Raw genomic sequence first — 25,892 nt, forward strand, 5'->3', positions numbered from 1 at the left:
CCCCTTCCAACATTCTTTTCCCCTTCCTATATTTAACTGGTATTAAACAGTTTTTCCTATTTGCTCCCAAGAAACATTTTTATGCATATATCTGCGTATAGACATATAGCTATTTAAAAAAATTCTTTGGTATGTGGGGTTGTTATACACACTTTTGCACTTTTTTAATCCCATTTGTATTTTTTTGTTTTGTTTATTTTTTTTTGGTGAGGAAGATTGGCCCTGAGCTAACATGTGTTGCCAATCTTCCTCTTTTCGCTTGAGGAAGATTGTCCCTGGGCTAACGTCTATGTCAGTGTTTCTCTATTTTGTATGCCGCCACAGCATGGCTTGATGAGCAGTGTGTAAGTCTGTGCCTGGGATCTGAACCCACGAACCCCAGGCCGCCGAAGTGGAGCGCGAATGCTTAACCACTATACCACTGTGCTGGCCCCCAATTTGTATTTATTTTTGAGGTTGTTTTCATTCCATGCCTAATCCTTTCTCATGGCTACTCAGTATCCTAGAATATGAATGTACTATAATTTAATTATCTTGCTGATGGACATTTAGGTTGGGTTCATTTTAGATTATTTAGGTGAGATCATTTATAGAATTTAATATATCACTAACACCTCTTCAGTAATCAGAGAGGGGAAAATAAATATTTACATGTGGAATCTCTTAAAATGAACCGATGTGTGTAGCCTCGGTGTATATAGTTTTATTACCATTAGGCAATTGAATAATATTTTTTGCTACTTTCCAATTGTGAACAGAACTAACTTTATTTTAGTAGTGGTTATAATTAGGACCATTCTTTAAAAATCTGATTGATTTATTTTTTGTAAGTTGGTTTTAGGGCTTTTTTATATGATAGGTGATTTTTTGGTGGGGTGTGGGACCTTAGAGTGTCTTATGTTAAGTTTTATTTATACTTCCCATAGGGATTAGGAGCAGACAGCAAGAACCTGTACCCTTTCCTGCTCCCAGTTATTCAACTGAGTACAGATGTTTCCCAGCCTCCACATGTTTATCTTCTGGAAGATGGTTTAGAATTATGGTAAGAGGAAAATCTTAATACCATGGGTCTTACTTTTTTTTCCTGGTCTTCCCTACTCTCATTCCAATAAAGCAAAGGTCATGTAACAGGGCTTAAAAATTCAGCATTTAAAAACAAAAACAAGATCAGTTTCCCCGAATTGGGTAACTCCATCTTTTCTTGGCAGCTTTCACTCAGTGTAGGCTTATAATAATCAAAGTTAAAGAGGATATTTCAGTAAGAACTCAGCTGTGTTTCATCTTTTTGAATTTGGAATATGGGGATCTTGATAAATTTTCAAAACTAAAAATTCACTTAAAACTTCCAGTGTGTTAAATGAGACGTTTTGGGGGATGTTGAGGAGTTATTTTTCAACCTCTTACTACGTTACCCAGTAAGTACTGAGATATTATACCTCAGCCCCAAATGTTAGTGCTATTAGTCTTGACTTATTATTTTATTGAGTAAGTAGTATATAGTGTTAAGAAGTGAAAAAAGAACATCCTGTTTCTGTGGCAGCTTAGTGCCACAAACTGTAAGGAACTGTACTAGAACATTCTTTTGCTTTATGAAGCTTATCTTCCTGATGGCGGCAGTTTTCTGTAGGGCCAATCTTTATTTAAGATGTAGTTTATAATACAGGAAAGGTTTAAAAATTCCAATATATAAACTGACTGTTGGAATAAAAAAAGCAAATCACAGAAATTAACCACAGAAAAAAATTAACGTTTGTGGTGTCCGTCTGTCCTTCTGTTCTTCTTTCCTTAGTTTTGTTTAGATGTCTTGGAATTAACAGTTTTTTGATTCTTAGAAATTGTCTTTGGGGCAAATTATAAATTAATGATCTATATCAGAATACTAGATGGATGATTTTAAAACATTAACTAGGTAGATATTAGTTTACAATTTGTGTTCTTTATATTCTTTTCTAAGTTGTGTTTGAATTTAAATGACTTCTGGACGGTTTGATTGTAAGTTAGCATGTGTTAGAACCTTTTATGTTCATGTATTTTTATTTGTACAGGATGGATTACTCTAGATTATAGGTTGGTAAACTTTTTCTGTAAAGGAGCAGATGGAAAATACTTCAGGCTTCCTGGGCTAGGCACTTTCTGTCCTAACTATTCAGCTCTGCTGTTTTAGCACCAAAGCAGTCATAGATAATAAGTAAACAAATGGACATGGGTGTGTTCCAATAAAACATCACTTACAGAAATAGGACATGGTTTGGATTTGGCCCATGAACAGTAGTTTGCCAACCCCTACTCTAGATTACAAAATAGAACATTAATCTCTGCCTGTAAACATGTAGATATTATATGATGTTGATTATTAGGAAAATTAAAAACATTAGCTATAGTAAAGAGACAGACTCAGATACTTACCAGGATTAAAGACTTCGTATATTAATGTGTTTATTAAAGGTGTATAAATTTTTTAAGGATTACATGAACAGGTAATAATAAAAGTACATTGCTCTGTTAATGGTAATTTCTTTTTTCTTAGCCTTTAGTTATATGTAAACAAAATCATTACAATACATTTTTAAAATTTATTAATATCCAAGATTCTTTAAAGAATCAAGGTACACATTTCTTCATATATTTTTCTTAGTGGGTTAGAACTCATATTTGGAATCAGCTATGGGTGTCAATCCCATAATACCACTGCATTAGTTTCGTAATCATCTTCTGTGAGCCTCAGTTTCCTTATCTGTAAAATGAGGAAAAATAATTTGTACTTCACAGAACTGTCCTAAGGATGAGATGGTGTTTGTAAAGTGGTTAGCACTTTGTATAAGACACTTAAAGCCTGAGAATTGATGAGATTGCCTAGGAAGAGAAGGGCAAATAGAGAACGTTCTGCTTGGGGCAGAATCCTAAAGAACTTATAATGTTTTGAGGTCACATGAGGAGCCGTCAGAGATGACAAAGAAGAGCTGTCTACTGTTGTGGGAGGAAAACCAAGCCAAGAGAGAATATTTCCTAAAAGAGAAGTAGTCAGCTAGGTCAAATGTTGCTGATCGTCCTAGTAACAGTAGTACAGAGTGGTGAATTTGGCCACATGGAGATGATAGGAGGCGTTTCAGTGGAGTAAAAGAACACAAGTTAGAATTGGAGTAGGTTGAAGCATGAATCGGAAGTTAAGTACGGACTGTGAGCACTGACAACTTGTTTGAGAACTTTTACTATGAAGAGGAGTGTGGAAATGGGGCAACAGCTGGCTGGTGTGGGGAATGTGAGGTCTAGAGGGATGGGTGAGGCTCGAGAGAAAGTGAGATAATTGAAGGATGCAAGAAGGGATGAGCTTCAGTGCAAGTTGAGGGGTCGATTTTTTTTTTAAACAGCAGGGATACTTAATTTAACTGGGTGCAGGAAGATGAAGTTCTATTATAGAGGAATGAGCTAGGAAGGTGTTCCATCTCATAGCCTCTGTTTTCTCAACAAAATGTGAAGCATAGTCATCAGCTGTTATGGGCTGGAGTAGGAATGTATGCAAGATATGAGAGCAAAGGTATAAAATAGTTATCTTGGAGATTGGAAATTTGAACTTACTGGGGATAACCAGTATCAGTTGATGCTTATGGTCGTGTGTACAAAGTGAAACTTCAGACAGATTATGTGATCCCCCCCCCACCCCCCCCTTGATCCATCTTGCTAGAGATTTGTTAATGTTATTAGTCTTCTCCAAGAACCAGCCTTTGGCTTTAATTCTCTTTGTTGCATGTTTGTTTCGTATTTCTTAATTTCTGCTCTTATATTTATCTCCTCTTCCTACTTGCTTTAAGTTTGTTTTTCTTTGTTATTTAACCTACATTCTAAGATTTATCTCAGTAATTTTTAGTCTTTCTTCTTTCCTAATATAAACGTAATAGTATAAAATATTTTTAAACAGAATTTGAACAAAAGACCTTTCATGAACAGTTTTTTTTAAGGAAATAAAATGGGGTAGTGGATACTGGTCAACAACCAGCATCAGCTGTATACCATTAAATGTAATATGTTCTTCATTATTTAAAAAAAGACTAATTTGGTTGATATTTGCCATCTACTCAGGAGATTTTATCCTTTTTTAAAAACTCTCTTTAAAAAAATGTTGACTCGAGATAAACTTTACTTTGTAGGGTGAATTATACATTTAATATATTGTACAATTATGTTTTCTAGTATGTTATCTAATTTTATCTTTTCCTCTACTTATTGAGTTGGATCTATAATCCACATTTTATGATACTATCTGATTTCATATTAGGGTTATATTTGTTTTACCAATTTACCAGTTTTTAAAAATAATTTTCTTCATACTGGAATGGTCTCTGTAATATAGTAACTATCTATTCTTTTGATATTTGAAAATTCAATAATAAAGGGAACTGAAAATGGACTCATCGCAGGGGCCGAGGAGTCAGTCAGTTTGATAACATTCTTAGATTGTTTCTTAGTTGTTAGTTTATACATATTGTTTTGGTTTTGATTTTTGATGTCTGTTCATTTCAGCACTTAGTCCCTTAAGGTGTTATTAAAACACTTATAGACATTTGTTTTATCTCTGCTATTTTTATTTTATCTTTTTTTTTATAATTTTTTTATTTATTTATTTTTCCCCCAAAGCCCCAGTAGATAGTTGTATGTCATAACTGCACATCCTTCTAGTTGCTGTATATGGGACGCAGCCTCAGCATGGCCGGAGTAGCAGTGCGTCAGTGCGCGCCCGGGATCCGAACCCCAGGCCGCCAGCAGCGGAGCGTGCGCACTTAACCGCTAAGCCACAGGGCCGGCCCATTTTATCTCTTTTTAAAGTACATTTATTAGAGTTTTTTTAGTAATATGAAAGAATTACATGTTAGATTTATGAATTCTGTTTCTATCTTTTCATTACTTAATTTCTGCTTCAGATTTTTTACTTCCTACACTTAGTTGTGGGTGTATTTTCTTAAAACCATAAGACAAATGGTTATTTATTACCTTGGTTTTTCTAAAGTGCTAAAATATTTAAATTTGTGGATTTGTTTTGAAGTGTAACTACCTATTTCCCTTTAGTCTTGATGTATAATGATTACAGTTTTTTAAATGACTTCTTTGACCCAACATCGTTGATTTTTTGCCGATATCAAGCTATATGGTTCAGGTCTGGATTTATTGCATTGTAAATACAACATGTCACTTGTATAATTTTTTAAAACTTAATATGAATTTTAATGACTTCTTATAGGCTCTATTTTTTAATATATTCACATAAATAGTAATGATGCAGACTTTTATATATATATTTTTTAACTTGTAGGTTGTATAGTTCACATTATTGTTTTGCCTTTTCATCTTTACACTGATTTCTTAAAATATCCCATTCAGTTTTCTTTTTGTCAGTGTCCCCTTTTTATTTCTATGAGTTTTGATCCGTAAGTTTTAAAAAAACATTATTCACTGCACAAAATTTTGGTAGTTTTGTGTATTGTTAAAAGATTTAAGAAATAAACTATAGTATTTAAAATTTATAATATTTTCATGAAGCATCATGTGGATGTAATATATGTATGTTGTGATTAATTTTCCATCTTTTAATTCTTTTGCATTTAAATTTTATCTGATATTAATATTGTCATATGATTTATTTTTAAATTTGACTTAACTGTCTTTGCTCATCTTTTACATTTTAGCCTTTCTGTTTAAAATTTAGTTATGTCTTCTATACAGAGCAAATTTTTATATTTTGTATTTTAACCTAACTAAAGATGCTTTACTTCAAAAGAATTTTGATGTTCTTACATTTATTGGTTGAATTAATATGTCTGTCTTTTTACTTTATACTCTCTTTTCTATTTTTTTGTGGAAGGGTTTACGTTAAATTTTACATTTCTGTAGTTAAAGATGTTGGTACATATAGCTTTGTCTAATTATTCATTACAATAGTAACTTTCCCCTTTGCTTGATGGTAAAGACTTCAGTGCTTTGACTTTATTTGCCTCACTTCCTATTCTTTCCAAGTCTTTGTTTAATCTGGAGTTACATACTGTCTCCTTTTGTTTTTAAGTAGTTTAAATTCTTCAAGATTTTTTCCTTTTTTGAATAGCCTGGTTTATACTGTGGAAAGTACCATAGGAAGTGAGAGTGACAATGACCTGACTGGCCTTTTTCACTAAGAGAATGACTGTGGGAGGGAAGGAACGAACTTCAGAGATAAGCTTCATCTGGACCCATTGACGAAGCGTTTTTTAAACATCTTCTGGTATTTAGAATATGCCCTTCAGTTCTTTTCTCAGTGAAATCCCATGACTGGATTGTAGTTTTTCTTTTGGTTTCATGTTTATTTTAAAGCTGAATAGGATAAAATTTTTTTACCTTTCTTGAATTTTTATTCTTTAAAAATTGAATCAAATCCTGTTATTGTTGATCAGGGTAAGATGTCTAGAGATATCATTACTTGTGCGCGTGGGAAGTACTCCATTTTGGGGATGGCTGGGTTTTCCTGTGTTCCCCTCACCCCACCTCTCTGATTTTAGTCATTTAAAATTTGTGAAATAGTTTATAGATACAAAATAATATGGAGCTCATATTGTTTGTAATTATTTATAACTTATAAAAAATGAAAATCCATTTTCTATACCCTGGTTAAGAAATGGAACAGTAAGAATGCCTGTGAAGCATGTTTGTTGAATGCTGCTTCCATGCCAAGGATAATCCATTGTACCATTTTTTTTGTTTTCATTCCTTGGTTTTCTTTCTTGTGTTGTAATGTTTTTAAAATCACATGTGTGTTTATCTCTAAACAATATATTTTAACTTTATATAAATCGTATCATGTGTTCTAACTTGCTTTTTTGCTCTCTGTTTTGAGATTCATCTATGTTGATGGGTTTAATGGTGTGAATGTAACAATTCATTTACTCATTTGCCATTTGGTTTGATGTTCAAATAATGCAACTATGAACATTCTTGTACGAGACTCTTAGTGCAAATGTATGAGACCTTATGCGCTATAGGCATTTCTGTCTAGAAATGGAATTGCTAGGTCATAGGTATATACATATTTACATATTCAGTTTTACTAGATAATAATTATCTTGCAAAGTGATTATATCAACTTGCACTCTTGTCAGCAGCGTGCAAGAATTCCCACTGTTCTCTGGCTTTGCCAGTATGTGGTATGTTAGACATAAAATTCTGCTAATATGATGAAATTGTACCATGTTTTGGTTATAATTTACATTTTCTTGATTACTAGTCAAGTTGGTTATCTTTTTATATTTTTTATAGTCAAGTTTGTTGCCAATTTTTGTATCTTCTGTGAAATGCTTGTGTTCATGTGTTCTGTCCATTTTTCTCTTATTGTCTTCTTTTGGATATTATTCCTTTAGATGCTACTCCTTTGTCAGTTACATATATTGCAAACAATTTTCTCCCGTATGTGACTTATATTTTAACTTTTTTGAAGCATCTTTTGATACACAGTAATTTTTAACTTTAATGTAGTCATATTTATCTGTCTTTTCCTTTAATGTTTCTCTAACCTAAAGCCACAAAAATGTTCTCCTGACATCTTGTAAAGTAAAGCCTTACTGTTGTCGTGTAAGTCCTGGAATTAATTTCTGAATTTTGTGTGAGGTAGAGGTCCAGCATCTCACCACCAAAGACTGAGTAGTCCAACCATTCCTTACTTACCTTTGGAACCTCATCTGTCATGTATGAAAAGGTCTGTTTTTTGTGCTTTCTATTCTGTTTGTGATACTAATTACAGTGGTTTTTTTAGTTAGTCATAATATCTGGTAAAGCAAGTATCTCCCCCCACTCCCCGTACTTTTTTGTTTTCTTGAGAAATTTCTTGTCTTGGTCATTTGCCTTCCAAATAATTTGAGAATCAGCTTGGCTAATTTTCAGGGAAAACCCTATAGGGATTTGAATTAAAGTTTTATTGATTCTGTATAACTGTTTAGAGAGAACTGACATCTTTATGATGTTAGACTTTTGTTATTTATGACTCTTATAATATCCGTTTAAATCTTGAGTATTTGTTTTGATGTATAGAAATTTAATTGATTTTATTGCTATATTCAGCGACCTTGCTGAACTGTCTTAGTAATTTGAATAATTTGTCTATGAATTCTTTCTTTCTTTCTTTTCTATCAGTTATATCTTCTGTAAATAAAGACTATTTAACTTTTTCCTCTCCTACCCATGTATCTTTTATTAACTTACTTGGCATATCATGTGAGAGGCCCCCCGTACATACACTCAATAGATGTCAAGATAGGCGAGGTAACAGGGAATGTTCTTTGAGGCGTGTTTCTGTTTTTTCCAGAGAATAGTTTCAACATATCATCACAAGGTGTGTTTTCTGTGAGTGTTTGGTAGGTACTCTCTTATAAAGTTATGGAAGTTCCTTTCTGTGTGTAATCAGATAAGACTTTTTATAGTGAATGTTAGATTTTTGAATAGGATTCCTTGTCACTTTTTTCTTGCGTCTGTTGCGACAATCATGTTTTTTTCTCCTTTAACTTCTTTGGCGGGTGGGGGAGTGGTGAGGAGGTAAACCAACTGCATGCTTCTGTAATAAACTGCAACCCACATATATTTTATTTTTTATACATTGAATATTTTAAATTGCTAATACTGTGAGTGAGATTGGCTTGTAAATGGCCTTTGTTCATATTTATTGTTTTACTAAGTTCGTATTTATTAAACATTTAACATAAGTTGTTTTACTAATTAATTAGCCCAGTGTCTCACTGAAGGGACATGTCAATTACATGTGACAGAAGAATATATCAAGAAAATAAAAACAAAATAATTTTTATCTCTCCTTGACCAATCTATAAAAATCATGCTTTCGCTTTATCATTATAATTTTATTATTATAAATATATTAGTATGTGGTTACTTTCCTAACTATTTTTGCTATGTATATAGAAATAATATTATATGGTTTATAGATAGGTTTTTAATTTTAATGAATTTGGTAATTTTTTTCCTAGAAAGATAATTTTTATAAGTTTCTGTATTGTCCATTTTTCTTCCTTTGGATGGCACAGTTTTTTTATATTTAGGTTGCATTGTTGATAGTTTTAATGGTTATGGAAAGTGATTTAATCATGTTTTTTTCTTCCTAGGTTAGTGACTTTGGAAAACAGCCCATGTATTACACCAGAGTTGCTTCGTATATTTCAGAATATGTCACCACTTCTTGGTACGTATTAAAGCATAAACTTCCTACTGTTTTTGAATGCAACCATAATTTTGGCAATTAAAGGTGACTTTACATTATACCTTTTGTTTTTATAAAGTCCCTGATATTGACAAATAAGTTAGATAATGTTTTAATAATTTCTAGATTTTTTTCTATATAACAAAATTAGAACCATTTCTGCTTATTAAAGAGCAAACACTAAATTTACTATATTTTAATTTTTATTTATATTACTAAATAAAAACAGTTTATTCTTAGGAAACTAATTACTAATTAGATTTGAACTTTGCCTAGTAAAATTGCTATGTTTGATAGTAGTTCTATAAGGTATTTAAAAGACTGTATTGTAAAACTGCTTCTGTATACCATGGTTTTATCCAGCTTCTTTTACAAAATGACTTGGTGCTGTCAGTAGTTCACGAGTGAGCTCTGTATGTATTTCTGATTTAGCTAGGGAACTACCAAAAAGAAGATTATTAAATAATAGAAAATCATATTTGTTGTTTGTTGAAGTGTTATGTTTGAGCTGTGAAATCATGAAGCTTTGATTTTGAAGCAACACTTTTGGCACATGAAACTAGAGAACTTGGACACTGTGCTAGGAGTGAGCTGCTCATTAAGGCACCTTGGATGAGATCTAGTTAGAGTCTTTTTTGCCAATCTGAACATGTATTCTGATGATAATTAATAATTAAAAAATCAGTACTTTTCTGTTACATATCAGCTACCATTCACAAGCATGTAACATCTTAAATTTTAAAAAATAATATTTTGTTTATAGAGTTGTTGTTTTGTGAGAGATTTTACCAGTGCAGATTCACATTTAAACTCATTGTATACAGTGCTATTTACTGGCCCTTTGATTCTTTTTCAATATGCAAAACACTATTTTTAAAAATCATTTATTTATCAAATGTGAAAATTATTAAGTTTTTTCCATCAGAGTCCCCATTCTTTAAGACTCATTCATGAAGCATCTTTAGTTTCTTCCTTAGAACTTTAGTTATAGTAACTGAATAGTTTAATATTGTCAGGAGAGGGTATTTATGTAGGAAAATACTAGGAAAAAGGCATACTTATTATGGCAATATCTGAAGACTATTTTTTCTGAGAACTTATTTATAGTGAGTAGTTTTATTAGAGGCAAAAATATTACTGAACTATAACGATACACTGGAAAAGTAGACTCACTCTTTGACAGTATCAACAAATGTGGACTAAATCACAAGTATAACTGATAAAAAAAATATCTCTTTTCATTTGCTTGTTGACCATGGTAGTTGGATAATGTAATTAGTCTTTCATGTTTTTGAGTTTTTCTGTTCTATTCAATTCTTCAGAATAGATGAGATCTCAATAATACCAAAATACCCTCTATTTCCTAACGAAGAGCCATTTGCTATTTATCATCTAGCATCCCCATAAAATTATGGAAAAAAATTCCCAAAGATGAAGACAGTGGCAACAGACCAGTCACTTATTGCTAGACTCCTAGGAAAAGTTTTGTCTGTCTTTAAAACATGAGAGAGAAAGAGAATGGGAAATGTCCTTTTCACTTCCCTTTACTCTCTAGTGAAGGCCCTTGAGTTCTGTTCTTCCTAGGTTGGAGACCACATACAGTGCCATTCTGGGTAATCCACAGTGCTTCTTTATACTTGACCTAAGAAAGGAAACCTCAACCAGACCCATTGTCGACTTTGTCATGAACAGGATTCAGCCATTTTTACAGCTGGATGACGGCACACAGTGATTTCACTTCACCTTTGTATTCCACCCCAAATGCAGCATGCCTGGCCTTTACAATGTGGGAGAGAAGAGTGGTAGCCAGGAAGAAGAACTTAAACAAAAAGCATATGACTAACCCTACTATAACCTTTATGACACTATTTTGAGTGTAGATTTATGTAAGTATTATAGTACAGTTTTACCACAGAAAGCTTTGTAGTTGATGCATAGTCCTTACAAATCAATAAGGACTTTTATGTGTTTAGAACAATGTCTGGCACATGTAAGTACTCTTTAAGTGTTTTGCAATTATGTGTATTACTTTTACTATTACTATTAACATTATGCTATTTTAAAAGAAAAAATACCTAACCACTGGCTCTGTGGGATTTGTTACTTAACTGAATCAAAAACTAGTGAAATTTCATCCTTGTGAAAATTGATATTTGATTTAAACTTATTTAAGTTTCAAAGATTTAAAAAATTCTGTTTTATAAATAGTGTTGATGAATGTAGATGATATGGGTGCTATCGAATTACATATTTCCTACTTTTGTCTTTCAAAACAAAAAAATTTATATGTAATTTGTTTTATGCATTGTGGTATGTATTTTTGCTTCAATAATATGAAGAAATTCTGTTTACAAATTGTATCTGTGCATGTTTAGTTTACCTTGACTTCAGTATTATTTTTTCAATATTTATTATTCAGTTGACTTCAGGATTTATTTTTGAGTTTCACACAACTAATTAATATTGTTTGACATGTAGCTTTTTGCCTATACATTCTTTCAGATGAGCTTGAAAATTTATTTTTCAACATAGCCAGAATATTTATTTTAATCATTTAAAAATATAGATCAAAATGAATACTAACTTTTCTTATTAGCGAAAACATATTAGATCAGTGATTTTTATTATTATTATTTATTTATTTTTTTTGTGAGGAAGATCAGCCCTGTGCTAACATCTGCCAATCCTCCTTTTTTTTTTTTTTTTTTTTTTGCTGAGGAAGATTGGCCCTGGGCTAACATCCGTGCCCATCTTCCTCCACTTTATATGGGACGCCGCCACAGCATGGCTTGCCAAGCAGTGCGTCAGTGCGTACCCGGGATCCAAACCGGTGAACCCCGGGCCGCCGCAGTGGAGCGCGCACACCCAACCGCTTGTGCCACCGGGCCGGCCCCTAGATCAGTGATGTTTTAAAAATTTATTTAATGAATATGATGCTATTATTTTTTTCTGAGTAGAAATAAAGCTACTGACAGAAAGTTTCTTGTTTTCATTTAAAATACATAATACCAACAATATTGAACACTTTAAGATGTTTTAAGTTAATTAGTTTTAGTATATGTTAATTAAGTGTGAATAAATCCAAGGCTAAAATTCATTTCATATTCTTTTCCCTAAATGTAAGTAGAACCAGAGATATTTTAGGTAGGACCAGAGGCTTTATCTAAAAGTAATTCTAATATTTAGTTCTAAGGGCTTGTTTTTAAAGTCCTTTAAATCTATTTTATAGTGTTAGTTTACTCAGTATTCTCATCACTTAAAAGATAAACATCTGACTGGCTCTTGTCCACGTTGTTGGGAATGCCAAACTAATGTTCCTTGACCAATAAAATTTTTCTGTTGGTCAAGTCTTATCTAATTTGGAAGGAACTTTTCCCACCTGCCTTCATGATGCTGTAGGCTATCTTATACATTTTAGCCTTTGTATTTCATCAGAATTTGAAATAAAAGAATAAACTATTATAATGGCATTTCTAAAGATAAACATTAAATAGTATGGTTAAACATAAATAGATTCCTATTGAATCTCTATAATGTAATTCAATAATTTATTCTCCTTGTCCCCTTTATAGAAACTTAAAAGAATAAATAAAATGTAACATGAAAGTACAAATTAAAAATAGGAGCAAAAGGGGCCGGCCCTTTTAAGTGTAACAGTTAAGTTTGCGCACTCCGCTTAGGCGGCCTGGGGTTCGCAGGTTTGGATCCTGGGCACAGACCGAAGCCACTTGTCAAGCCATGCTGTGGTGGCGTCCCATATAAAGTAGTGCAAGATGGTCACGGGTGTTAGCTCAAGGCTAATCTTCCTCACAAAAAAAAAAAAGGGAGCAAAAGAATAGAGAAAAAGAGGAGCGGAGTATAAATTATGATTAAACTAATAGATATAAATCATATATGCACACAGTAACTAGATACTTCGATGGGCCACAGATTTGCCTCAGAGCTCAGTCACAGTCTGTGCAAGAAAAACTTGTCCACTTAAATTAGGGGTTTTCAGTCTGGACACTATTGACATTTCGGACCAGGTAGTTCTTTGTTGTGAGGGGCTGTCCAGTGCATTGTAGTAAGCGTAATAGCATCCTTAGCCTTAACCCACTAGATGCCAGTTGTAACAACCAAAGTTCCAGACATTGCCAGATGTCCCCTAGGGAGTAGAATTGCCCCTCGTTGAGAACATTTGACTTAAATTATTGAAAGTCTGAAAATAAATGTTGAAGTACAGCTTCTTCTGATACTGGGGCCAGACAAGAATTTTTCCTCACTGTCTCATTAGGAACTCATTTATAATGAACAGTGTTCAATATACCTTAAAATAGATAAATGTATTAATTTTAGAGCTATTTTTAGTATCAGTATTCAGTGTTTGCTGATGATAACATGCCCTAGAAAATTTAGTAAAAGCTGTCCTTGGCCTGATGGAGACGTGGAAATCAGTATGAAGTGACCTAATCACTGAAGTTTTTGCTTTATAGATTGTCCCAGGAAAAGTTTTTAAAGTATCTGTAAGAAGAGATGGGCGCTATGGTTTTTAAAATCAGTCTTTCTTAAATATTGTTTCACCATAGATCTTGATAAAATTTTAGATGGCAGTGATTTAGAAATTATATCCCTGACATGCTTGGAATGTAACCATTCTAAGTTCTCACTCCACAGTGGTTGCCCAACAGTCTGCTGTTCAGTGTTGGTCTCCTAAACAATGTGCAGAAGTCCAGCCTTGAGTGGACTTTCTCCTTGAAGAGAAAAGGACAATGTGAATTTTTCATAAGGATAACTTTATCTGATATAAAGGCCTATCCCTTTATCTTGAGATTTTATCTTACTTTTGTTGTGAAAAATATTTAGATGGCAGCCTTTGTTATTTTTTTTTTATGTCTTTCATTAGTGTGGTAACAAGTTTGTCAGTCTCTGTCCCTTCCACATCCTCATTTTAAACTAATCTGTTAAATCCTAAAGTATAGGAATTAATAATGCCTGTAAAACTGACATTTTGAGCTAGGGATAGGATTGTCATTTTCTTGTGAAAGTATATGGGAAGTTCTCACCTGAATAGAATGTTTTCTCACTTTACTAGTTTGTGAGTTAGATATGATCTCAGGCTAGGCCAATATTTTGCCAGAAAAAGAGAAGCTTTTTAAATCTGTCATATTGTGAGTAGAATTTCTAAAATATTAGCGACAAAGAATGGCAGGTTTTAGATATAGACGATGTTTGTATCATTTTTATATGTGGTAAGACATAAAATAATACTGCATGAAAAGGAATAGCTAAACGCAATATCTTTTTCCTGTGCTATTCTGGGAGTTACATTTTTTAGAATGTTTTTTATGTGTAGATTTTTATAGGGGAATAGATTTGAAGAACAAAGTCCAAGGATTGAGAATATCTAAACACAATATAATTTTTTGGAGTATAATAGGGACTTTTTTCATAAGTAGGGTAGCATATTCAGTGCCAGTGCACTAGACACTCAGTAAATGCTTATTGAGTGAAGCTATTTAAACAGATGTTAAAATATGATGGGGAAATGATTCAATTGCATGTTGTTTGCCATGCTAGCACTAAAAATTTAGTTTGAAATGAAAGGTTGGGTCAAATGGTTATGTAGTTCTTTTCTGAAAGGAAAAAAAGGGAGCCTTAATATTGTTTTCTAAATTGTTTTAACTAGTGGGAGCTATATGTGAAAACCTTAAGTTACAGATTGATGCCAGTTTTTAGATAGGTATCTATATACTAGTAGTCTGAATAGCACTCAGGAAAGATTTGTAAAGAAGGGTATATAACTTAGTTCTAAATAAATCACTCCATTTAAACTGATTTTGAACAATGAATTAGTTCTTTTTTTAAAAAAAATTACTTTTTTGACAGAACTAAGTTCAGAAAATCTCAGAACCTGCTTTAAGATCATCAATGGTTATATCTTTTTATCATCAACAGAGTTTTTACAGGTATGTTGTAGTAGTTTTTGCATTGTAAAAATTTATGTACTTATTGATTGTTTCTCATTTAAAATCAGGAGGTATCTTTTCAAAATTTAAGATTGATCTATTACTAAGGGGGAAAAAACTTTATAAGCATTGCCCACTACAAGGCAAATGTGATGCAGTTCCATGAATTATGTTATTTAATACAGAAAATATGCTCTATAAATAAATATATTCTTATATTCCTATAAAAATCAGTATAGCAATAAACTATATTTTTATTTCCTAAACTTTTTCTAAAGAGTTCTAATTGAAACTTTATATGCTTAGACATTTAGTATATAATTCTCAAATAGATTATAGTGACTCTCAAATTGAATTTTATGTCCTTTTTGATATTGCAGATATATTTATATGCATATTTTGACTTTTGATTAAATTTCAGACGTATGCAGTAGGTCTATGTCAGTCCTTTTGTGAGCTGCTAAAGGAAATTACTACAGAAGGTCAAGTTCAGGTGCTCAAGGTATTGTCATCTTTTAAGTGAATATTGTGAATTTACTATCTGTATTTTGTGAAATTGGGCCTTCATTTGGGTTTGGATGATTGGCAAGAAGGGGAAGAGTAATTCTAGACAGAGTATTTTCTTTTAGCAATATTCAGTTGGTCTAATCTCTGGACCAAGAGGCCTCAAGTTTGAATGTGCATACAGATCACCTGAGGATGTTGTTAAAATGCAGATTACACATTTCTAAAAAGGTCTCTGCTGATGGGACCCCAATCAAGGCCCCGCCTCGACCCCCCCACCATTCTGAAAACTCACTTTGTGTAGCAAGACTTTAAAAACGTTTATAAGTTATCCAAAGACTGGTGGCATCCGATACTTCTTACCCCTCTAGTGTGTTAGCCTGGCTTTTGGGAAAAATTTTTCTTGTTAAAATTTGGTACTTTTAATATGGATTGACTGTTGAAGTTAGAATACGAAGTTTGTATGGATTGTGTATAATTAAGAACCAATATCGAATCATTGTGTTGTACACCTGAAACTCATATAATATTATATGTCAGTTATATCTCAATTAAAAAAAAGAACCAGGAGGCTCTGAGTTAATCTCTATACATTGTCTTTACAGATTAAGGATATAATGTATATAATTGTGTATAATAAAGAGCTAACAGGCTCTGAGTTGTGTATTATCTTTATATATTATGTCTATATATTACAGATATAAATAGTATCAATTAAATGTATATATTTATATGTAAACATAAGTGTTTATGTAAATATATATAAAAATGTATCTTTCCATGTATATATATGTGTGTATATATATTTATACACACACATATATGCTTCATGTATGGATTTTGCAAAAAAGATGTAACTGTAAAAGTATCCCTTTTTTATTTCTAATTTCTTAGCTATGTTCTAAGTCAGATATGAGAGCTGGTTAGGTGAAGAATTACTATCATAACAAAGTAGCATTTATTGTGTGAAAACCATGTCATTGCTTTAGATCCTAAAAACTATTTGATTTCTTCCCAATGAAATGAAAATGCGTTTGCCCAAAGAGGTTCATTGTAAGAAATGTATTTAACTAATCACAATAATTACAGTATATTTAGGGGACTAAGTGGGTAAAAGTTTGTACAGATAGTAAAGTCTTCTTTCGTATTAACTAATATGATAGCTGCTATGCATCTAATAAGAGTAATCATCAGTTTGAACTTATTCAAGTATTATTTTATGTGCTGTTCTTCACACATTTATTATACACACATATGCATATATAAAGCTCCAGATATCTATGTTAATATACATGTTAATTTGACTTTCAAATTAGTTGCATTCAGTATCACTGCTGATTATTCATTCACCATATAGGTCAGGGGTCAGCAAACTTTTTCTGTAAAGGACCAAGAAGTAAATATTTTAGGCTTTGTGAGCCATGCAGTCTTTGTCTTAGTTATTTCTATCTGCTGTTGTAGATTGAAAGTAGTCATAGACTATATGTAAATGAATGAGTGTGGCTGTATTCCAATAATGATTTATTTACATAATCATGCAGTTGTTCGGATTTGGCCTATGGGTATAATTTTGCCAACCCCTGGTATTAATATTCAGTGCTTTCTTCTACTAGGCATAGGTGATAGGAGAACCACAGTATCTGCTCTTAACTAATTCTTCTTTTGGCAGGGAGAGGCAAGTAAACAACCAGTCTGTATTCAGTGTAATATAAATAGTGGTTTTGGATTAGAGGCACGTCACAATCACCTGGTGAACTTTTTTTTTTCTTTTTTCTATTGGGATAACATTGATTTATAACATTGTGTGAGTTTCAGGTGAACATCATTATATTTCGCCTTCTGTATAGACTACGTTGTGTTCCTCACCAAGAGTCTAGTTGCCATCTGTCACCATACGAATGTGCCCCTTTACCCATTTTGCCCTACCCTCTCCACTTCCCCTTTGGTAACCACCAGTCTATTCTCTGTATCTATGTGTTTCTTTGTTTATCTTCCACATATGAGTGAAATATACGGTATTTGTCTCTCTCATCTGACTGGTTTCGCTTAACATAATACCCTCAAGGTCCAGCCATGTTGTCACAAATGGCAAGATTTCATCTTTTTTTTTTTATGGCTGAGTAGTATTCCATTATATATATGTGTGTGTGTGTGTGTGTGTGTGTGTGTGTGTGTGTGTGTGTGTGTGTATTTATACACCCCCCCCCCCCCACGTCTTCTTTATGCATTCATCTGTTGATGAGCACTTAAGTTGTTTCCAAGTCTTGGCTATTGTGAATAATGCTGCAATGAGTGCATATATCTTTTTGAATTAGCGTTTTTGTGTTCTTTGGATAAATACCCAGAAGTGGAATAGCTAGATCATATGGTAGTTTTATTTTTAATTTTTTGAGGAATCTTCATACTGTTTTCCATAGTGGCTGCACTAATTTACATTCCCACCAGCAGTATATGAGGTTTCCCTTTTCTCCACATCCTCTCCAATGCTTGTTATTTCTTGTCTTTTTAATAATAGCCATTCTGACAGGCGTGAGGTGATATCTCACTGTAGTTTTGATTTGCATTTCCCTAGTAATTAGTGATGTTGAACATTTTTTTTTTTTTTTATTTTTTTTAGGAAGATCAGCCCTGAGCTAACATCCATGCTAATCTTCCACTTTGCTGAGGAAGACCGGCTCTGAGCTAACATCTATTGCAAATCCTCCTCCTTTTTTTTTTCTTCCCCAAAGCCCCAGTAGATCGTTGTATGTCATAGTTGCACATCCTTCTAGTTGCTGTATGTGGGATGTGGCCTCAGCATGGCCGGAGAAGCGGTGTGTCGGTGCGTGCCCGGGATTCAACCCCGGGCCGCCAGTAGCGGAGCGCGCGCACTTAACTGCTAAGCCACGGGGCTGGCCCTGTTGAGCATCTTTTCTTGTGCCTGTTGGACAGCTGTATATCTTCTTTGGAAAAACGTCTGTTTAGATCTGCCCATTTTTCAATTGGTTCGTTTGGTTTTTTGTTGATGAGTTGTATGAGTTCTTTATAACTTTTGGATATTAACCCCTTCTTGGATATATGATTTGCACATATCTTCTCCCAGTCGGTAGGTTGTCTTTTCGTTTTGTTGATGGTTTCCTTTGCCGAGCAGAAGCTTTTTAGCGTGATGTAGTCCTATTTGTTTTTTTTTCTTTTGTTTCTCTTGCCTGAGGAGACATATTCAAAAAGATACTGCTAAGACCAATGTGAAAGAGTGTATTACTATGTTTTCTTCTAGGGTTTTTTTTTTTTTTAATTGATGTTTTAATAGTTTATAACATTGTGAAATTTTTGGTTGTACATTTTTGTTTGCCCATCACCATATACATGTTTCTCTTCACCCCTTGTGGCCACCCCCCACCCACATTGCTCCTGGTAACCACAACACAGTTTTCTCTGTCCATGTGTTGGTTTATATTCCACATATGAGTGAGATCATACAGTGTTTGTCTTTCTCTTTCTGGCTTATTTCACTTAACATAATACCCTCCAGGTCCATCCATGTTGTTGCAAATGGGACGATTTTATCTTTTTTTATGGCTGAGGAGTATTCCGTTGTATATATATACCACATCTTCTTGATCCAATCGTCAGTCAAGGGACGCTTGGGTTGCTTCCACTTCTTCTAGGAGTTTTGTGGTTTCAGGTCTTACTGAGTTAATTTTTGTGTATGGTTTAAGATAGTGGTCTACTTTCATTCTTTTGCATGTGGCTGTCCGGTTTTCCCAACACCATTTATTGAAGAGACTTTCCTTTTTCCATTGTATGTTTTTGGCTCCTTTGTGAAAAATTAGCTGTCCCTAAATGTGTGGGTTTATTTCTGGGCTCTTGATTCTGTTCCATTGGTCTGTGTGTCTGTCTATACCAGTACTATGTTGTTTCAATTACTACAGCTTTGTAGTATATTTTGAAATCAAGGAGGGTGATACCGCCAGCTTTGTTCTTTTTTCTCAGAATTACTTTGGCTATTCGGGGTCTTTTGTTGTTCCATATAAATTTTAGAATTCTTCTATTTCTGTGAAAAATATCCTTGGGATTTTGATAGGGTTTGCGTTGAATCTGTAGATTGCTTTAGGTGTGGACATTTTAACTATGTTAATTCTTTTAATCCATGAGCATGGAATATTTTTCTATTTCTTTGTGTCTTCTTTGATTTCTTTCAACAATGTCTTATAGTTTTTAGTGTACAGGTCTTTCACCTCATTGGTTAAGTTTATTGCTAGGTATTTTATTCTTTTTGTTGTGATTGTAAAGGGGATTGTATTCTTGATTTTTCTTTCTGCTAGTTTGTCGTTAGTGTATAACAATGCAACTGATTTTGATATATTGATTTTGTAGCCTGCAACTTTACTGTATTCATTTATTATTTCTAATAGTTTTTTGGTGGATTCTTTAGAGTTTTCTCTATATAAAATCATGTCGTTCGCAAATAGTGACAGTTTTACTTCTTCCTTTCCAATTTGGATCCCTTTTATTTCTTTTTCTTGACTAATTGCTCTGGCTATGACTTCCAATACTGTGTTGAATAGGAGTGGTGAGAATGGGAATCCTTGTCTTGTTCCTGTTGTCAGAGGGACAGCTTTCAGTTTTTCACCATTGAGAATGATTTTAGCTGTGTATTTGTCATAAATGGCTTTTTTTATGTTGAGGTATTTTCCTCCTATACCCGTTTTATTGAGAGTTTTTATCATAAATGGATGCCGAATCTTGTCATATGCTTTTTCTTCATCTGTTGAAATGATCATGTTATATTTTTCTTCATTTTGTTAATGTATCACCTTGATTGATTTGTGGATGTTGAACCATCCCTACATCCCTGGAATAAATCCCACTTGATCGAGGTGTATGATCCTTTTAATGTACTGTTGTATTTGATTTGCTAATATTTTGTTGAGGATTTTTGCATCTATATTTATCAGTGATATTGGCCTTTAATTTTATTTTTTTGTGTTGTCCTTCTCTGGTTTTGTTATCAGGGTAATATTGGCCTCATAAAATGAGTTAGGAAGCATCCCCTCCTCTTCAGTTTTTTGGAACAGTTTGACAAAGATAGGTATTAGGATTTCTTTGAATGTTTGGTAGAATTCATCAGAGAAGCTATGAGGTACCCTTATGGGAGAAGTTAGCACATTTGTTTTAGCAAACACATTTTTTATTTAGCTATAGCTTTGTTTTGATTCAAACTTTTCAACTACTTGGAGATTAGAAGCCTTTCTTTTGTTTTTCAGTAGGTGGCACTACAGCACTAATTTTTGATATATTTTACCTGAGCTGCCTCTGGCTTTATTTGAGGATCTGCACATTCCACCCTCCACCACCTCTATTTGGGGTGTTGCTGGTACTCTTGTCCTCTGTTGCCTATCCCTCTGGGGTCACTGATGCCTTGTTATTGCTGGTGTCACTGTGGTTGCTGGCTTTGCCATTAGTGGCTGGTGCCTTAGCTGTGTCTGGGATCACCTGAGTGGGAGGTTCCACTGTTGTGATGGAGCAAGGGAGAGGTTGGGGAGGGAGCCTGGTACACGGGGCACGCTCTCACCTGTTGCCTGTTACTTTGTGGTCATAGGTGCTGCTGTGGTTGGGATGTCTTTGTTCTGTGTGCATCTTTGTTGCTGCTGCCAGGCTGTGAGCTGAGGCTGGGGAGGGGGTTGCTCGGGATCATGGGGCTCTGCCTCCACTGCTGCTCATGTCCCATGGCCACAGGTGCTGCTGTGGCTGGCTGGCTGGAATTGTATGTGTGTCTCTTCTGCCCACTGAGTTCTCTGGGGCTGGGGGCTGCTGGCTTACCTGCCACGGCCGAGATCCAGGATCCTGGGCTTGGTCTCTGCTGTTCCCCTGTTTAGCCTCCTCTTTGTGCTCCAATTCACCCATCTTTGTATGTACCGACGTGTGGATCTTTCTGGAGTCCTGATGTGTTGTGCAAAGTAGGCTTTGTTGCGTTATGGATGTTTTATTCACCATAGATTGAAGGGAAAGACAAAAGGATCCTCCCATGCTGCCGTGATGTGACGTCTCCTGGTGAACTTTTTGAAAATTCAAGTAGTACATAAGACATTAGTATTGCTTTTTATAAAGTTCCCCAGATGGGCCGGCCCCGTGGCTTAGCGGTTAAGTGCGCGCGCTCCGCTGCTGGCGGCCCGGGTTTGGATCCCGGGTGCGCACCGACGCACCGCTTCTCTGGCCATGCTGAGGCCGCGTCCCACATACAGCAACTAGAAGGATGTGCAGCTGTGACATACAACTATCTACTGGGGCTTTGGGGGGAAAAAATAAATAAATAAAAATCTTTAAAGTTCCCCAGATGATTTTCATGAGCACTTCCTATTTGGAATCATTGCTATCTATTCGCTTATGTTGCCCTGGAATATAGAAGTGGTCATCTAACCCAGCATTTTGCAGAGAACATTTTTCAGGGAGAAGTTGAGATAGGAACTGAGCTTAAAAGTTTAGTAGCGGTTAGGGTTGCCAGATAAAATATAGTTTTTTATTTGCTAATTCGGGCAACCCTAGTAGTGTGAATTAGAGTAATCGAGTGTTAAAGACTGCAGAGAAGTGAACAAGGCTAAGAACCGAGAAAATACTGTGAGGATTGTCTGTTAAGGGTGGGGATAATGGTATTATTTAAAACCTTTAGTGTCTATAAATTGGAGAGGGTCATATGCCAGATTCCTGAAGTGTTAAATTATAAAGTGATGAGAAAAGGAAGGAGCTCGATGATATCATTAAGGACTGTATTCATTCCCTAGGGCTACCATAACAAACTACCACAACCTGGGTGGCTTAAAACAACAGAAATTAATTAATAATATTTAATAGTGATTATCTTTGTCACAGGATTCTGGAAACTAGAAGTCTGAAATCAAGATGTTGGCAGGGCCATGCTCTCTGAAGATTCGAGGGGAGAATCTGTGCCATGCCTTTCTCTTAGCTTCTGGTGGTTGCTAGCCATCATTGGCTTCCTTGGCTTGGACATACATCCCTCTATTCTCTGCCTCCATTGTCGCTTGACGTTCTCCTTGTATCTTTTATTTTCTCTTATAAGGGCACCAGTCATAGTGGATTAAGGGCCTACCTTAATAACTTCATTTTAACTTAATTACATCTGCAAAGGTCCTACTTCCAAACAAGGTCACATTCACAGGTACCTTGGATTAGGACTTCAGCATATCTTTTTGGGGGACACAAGGCAATCCCTAACAAGACTTTACTATTAAAAAGTAAAAAGATGGCTTTTTTATGTGTAGAAGCAATGAGGAGAACCTGGTCTGAGTAGGTTTTGTAGATGAAAGTAGTCCAATAAAAGGGAGGATGGCTCCAGATGATAAAGGGATTGGGATTTTGAATCTAGAGCATATGTGGAAGAATTAGCTTGGAAAAGGAGCAAGAGGTTATTTGTTTTCTGTGAGTTGGCAAGAATAGCAGTGATTGAAACTGTGAATATAATGTTAGGCGAAGAGCGTAGGAAACTGGCGTATGACCTTGATGTTTTCAGTCAAAAAGGAGACAAGGTTGTCAGAGCTGCCTGATGCCTGTCGCTATGAGACAGAAGCACATTGCAGGATGACTGGTATATCTGCACTTATTTTTGGGAGGAGGATGAGTATTACTCATCTCAGTGTTCATTCTTAAATGAATTCTATCTTACTGATGTTAAGTTGATATTTAAGAATGATTCAGTTACAATAGAATAATGTCTTAGGCTTTCAGAGAATTCTTATAATGTAGAAAGGCTTTTAACAAGAATTGAAATAAAAAGTTCTTTGGTTAATTCTGAATTTTCCAAGAAAGTCCATTTATCAAACATAATACATTCTTCAGCACACTCATTTTTGCTGTTTTAATATTTGAAATCACAGTAGAAACTTAAAACCAAAATAATGTTGTAAACTGAAAAGAGGGCAAACAGAGTGAAAATATGGCAAAACTCTTTGGTTTTATATTATAGGTTCTTCAGTTTCTTTCTCAGAGTAGGGGTTAAGGGCGAGAACGTAAGCCACTGTTACCAAGACACATGTGGGCTCTGAAAGAGTAATAATAGGAGTCTGTGTGTGTGACTTGTTGAGACCCTGGGTACTTGAGCCTGGTCTACTCCACGTGTCTGTCAATCCTCACCTGTACTGATTTCAAAGTATTCTGGTTCCAAAGCTTGCAAGTAACATGAGACATGCTGTTTACAAAAATGTTTTTGTGAATTTTTGTTGTATGTATGCCCTTACCAAAGTGATGTAGTGGCAATGTATAATTATATTGAGGAACTTCATCTCTTACACAATCTTAGCTTCATTTTTTGCTCTGATGATAATTTCTTCTCTGGAAATAGAGGAGCTAACGAGAAGTTGACACTTTGGACTTAATTCTGACTATTTGAGGAACAACTGATTGGCAATGTGGAAATGATAGAAATTTGAGAGAAAATTGCCATGTCATTTTGATATTGTCTTTGTAGATTTTTGAGTGTGTGTGTTTTTTTATCTTTCTCCTCTACTAGGCAGTAAACTTCTCTATGATCCGAAATGTGGTAAATATATGTTCTCTTTTCTCTGAATGCGTACAATCTAAGTGATTTGGAAGCCCAGAAATTCATGATTCTTATGTTAAGGATTGCACAGTGATTATCGCTGCCCAGTAGAAATGCCGTCTGCAGCCTCCTAACAGTGTATTTGGAATGTTATTTTCTCCTTGACCTGCGCCTTGGTTTGCACACCCAGCTACTGCTTATTCAGTTCTTGAGTACATTCTGGGCTTAAATTCTCTCATTTATTATAGAAAGGGTTATATTATACTACATCATTTTTAATAATCTGTAACTGTGCATTATCTGAAATCCTCTGTGTTAAATTATAATCTGTATATTCTAAGAGATGAACAAAAGAGATTATGTTTAACTGCCTCCCAGAAAAAATTTGAATTGAAAGTTTTTTTTCCCCTGCTTTTCTGCAATAGTATTAGTAAAGTAATTGTTGCAAGACAACTTGTTCAAAGTCATATGGAATGAGCATTGTGAAATTCATTTGAAAAATGAGGCAAGTTTTTAGGATATGTCCTAAGGAGAATATTTACTTTCTTCTGTTTGTTTTTAATTATATTCTTGAAAAATAATGAGAGGCCGTATAGCCTAGCAGGTAAGATTATAGACTGAAGTGAAACTGCCAGGGTTAGAATATTGGCTCTGCTACTTCACAGCTGTGTGAGGTGAGCAAGTTAATCTCTGTTCCTCACTTTCCATCTTTAAAATGGGGATGAAAACTTTACCTACTTTCTAGGGTTGAGATGAGGATTACTTAAGCTTATATGTATGAAGCATTTATAACAATGCCTAGCATGTAATCAGCTAATGTAAGTGTTGGCTATTTTTCTCTGATTATATAGTTACATAGTTATCTAATTATATAATATTATATAATCTCCCTTTGGGGGAAAACAGGCTACTACATTTGTAGGCCAAATAATTTATTTGGTTGCTAAGATCTTTGGCTGTAAGAAAAACAAAATAAACCGTTATTCTACCTGTTTCTTTGACCATTTTCTCCTAAATAAATGTTTATTTAAAATAAACAATAGATTAGTTAAATTTTTTAAACTAAGTAGATGATTTACACAATGATAAAGCTTTACTCTTTATCAAGAACTATATATCTCATCTGGCTCTTGAAAATTAATTGTATTTAATTCTTTTCAGAATAACACAATCTTTTAAGAAATTTTTATTATGGAAAATTTCAAATTTACATAATGTACAACTTTACCCTTGCAATTTTACTAGAAAAAATCTATTTGCTTCTCCTTTTCCTTTGAAGTGAGAGAAGGTAGTGTCATTTTTTTGCCCCTCAGTTGTACCTAATATTTTTTAATTGATTCTGCACAAATCAGTTATATATTAAAATATTTGTGACATTTAACGTAAGTTACAGATTAAACCAATTTCTTTGTAAGTGCGCCAGTAGGAGGTCATTGATAGGATATAAATTCTTGAATTAAAAATTGACGATCTCATAACGTGTTTAAGACTTTTTATATAAATATTATATAAATATTGCTGTAGCTAAACTTGTATATTTGATTTGAAATTTCAAAAACTATTTTATTGTTAAATGGATATTAAATACTAGGGATATACTAATTATTTGTTTTTTATATAAAGCAATATTTTAGGACAATGATGCTTTTATGCTTGTACTTGAAAGCTGAGAGAGCTCTCAAAATTCTTG

General features: G+C 34.1%; 1 protein-coding gene across 3 annotated transcripts in view; it reads left to right on the forward strand.

Moving 5' to 3' along the window:
• IPO11 (importin 11) overlaps positions 1 to 25,892 on the forward strand; it is a 220,664-nt gene that overhangs the window by 86,033 nt on the left and 108,739 nt on the right. For all 3 annotated transcript variants that reach the window (XM_087443318.1, XM_087443317.1, XM_087443319.1), the window contains 4 exons: positions 927 to 1,042; positions 9,126 to 9,202; positions 15,086 to 15,165; positions 15,587 to 15,667. In XM_087443318.1, the coding sequence (XP_087299444.1) occupies positions 927 to 1,042; positions 9,126 to 9,202; positions 15,086 to 15,165; positions 15,587 to 15,667 (354 nt within the window). The remainder of the gene's footprint in view (positions 1 to 926; positions 1,043 to 9,125; positions 9,203 to 15,085; positions 15,166 to 15,586; positions 15,668 to 25,892) is intronic.

This window comes from Ceratotherium simum, chromosome 18 (assembly GCF_057802395.1).
Source record: "Ceratotherium simum simum isolate JZ-2026a chromosome 18, ASM5780239v1, whole genome shotgun sequence".
In the NCBI taxonomy this organism is placed as follows: domain Eukaryota; kingdom Metazoa; phylum Chordata; class Mammalia; order Perissodactyla; family Rhinocerotidae; genus Ceratotherium; species Ceratotherium simum.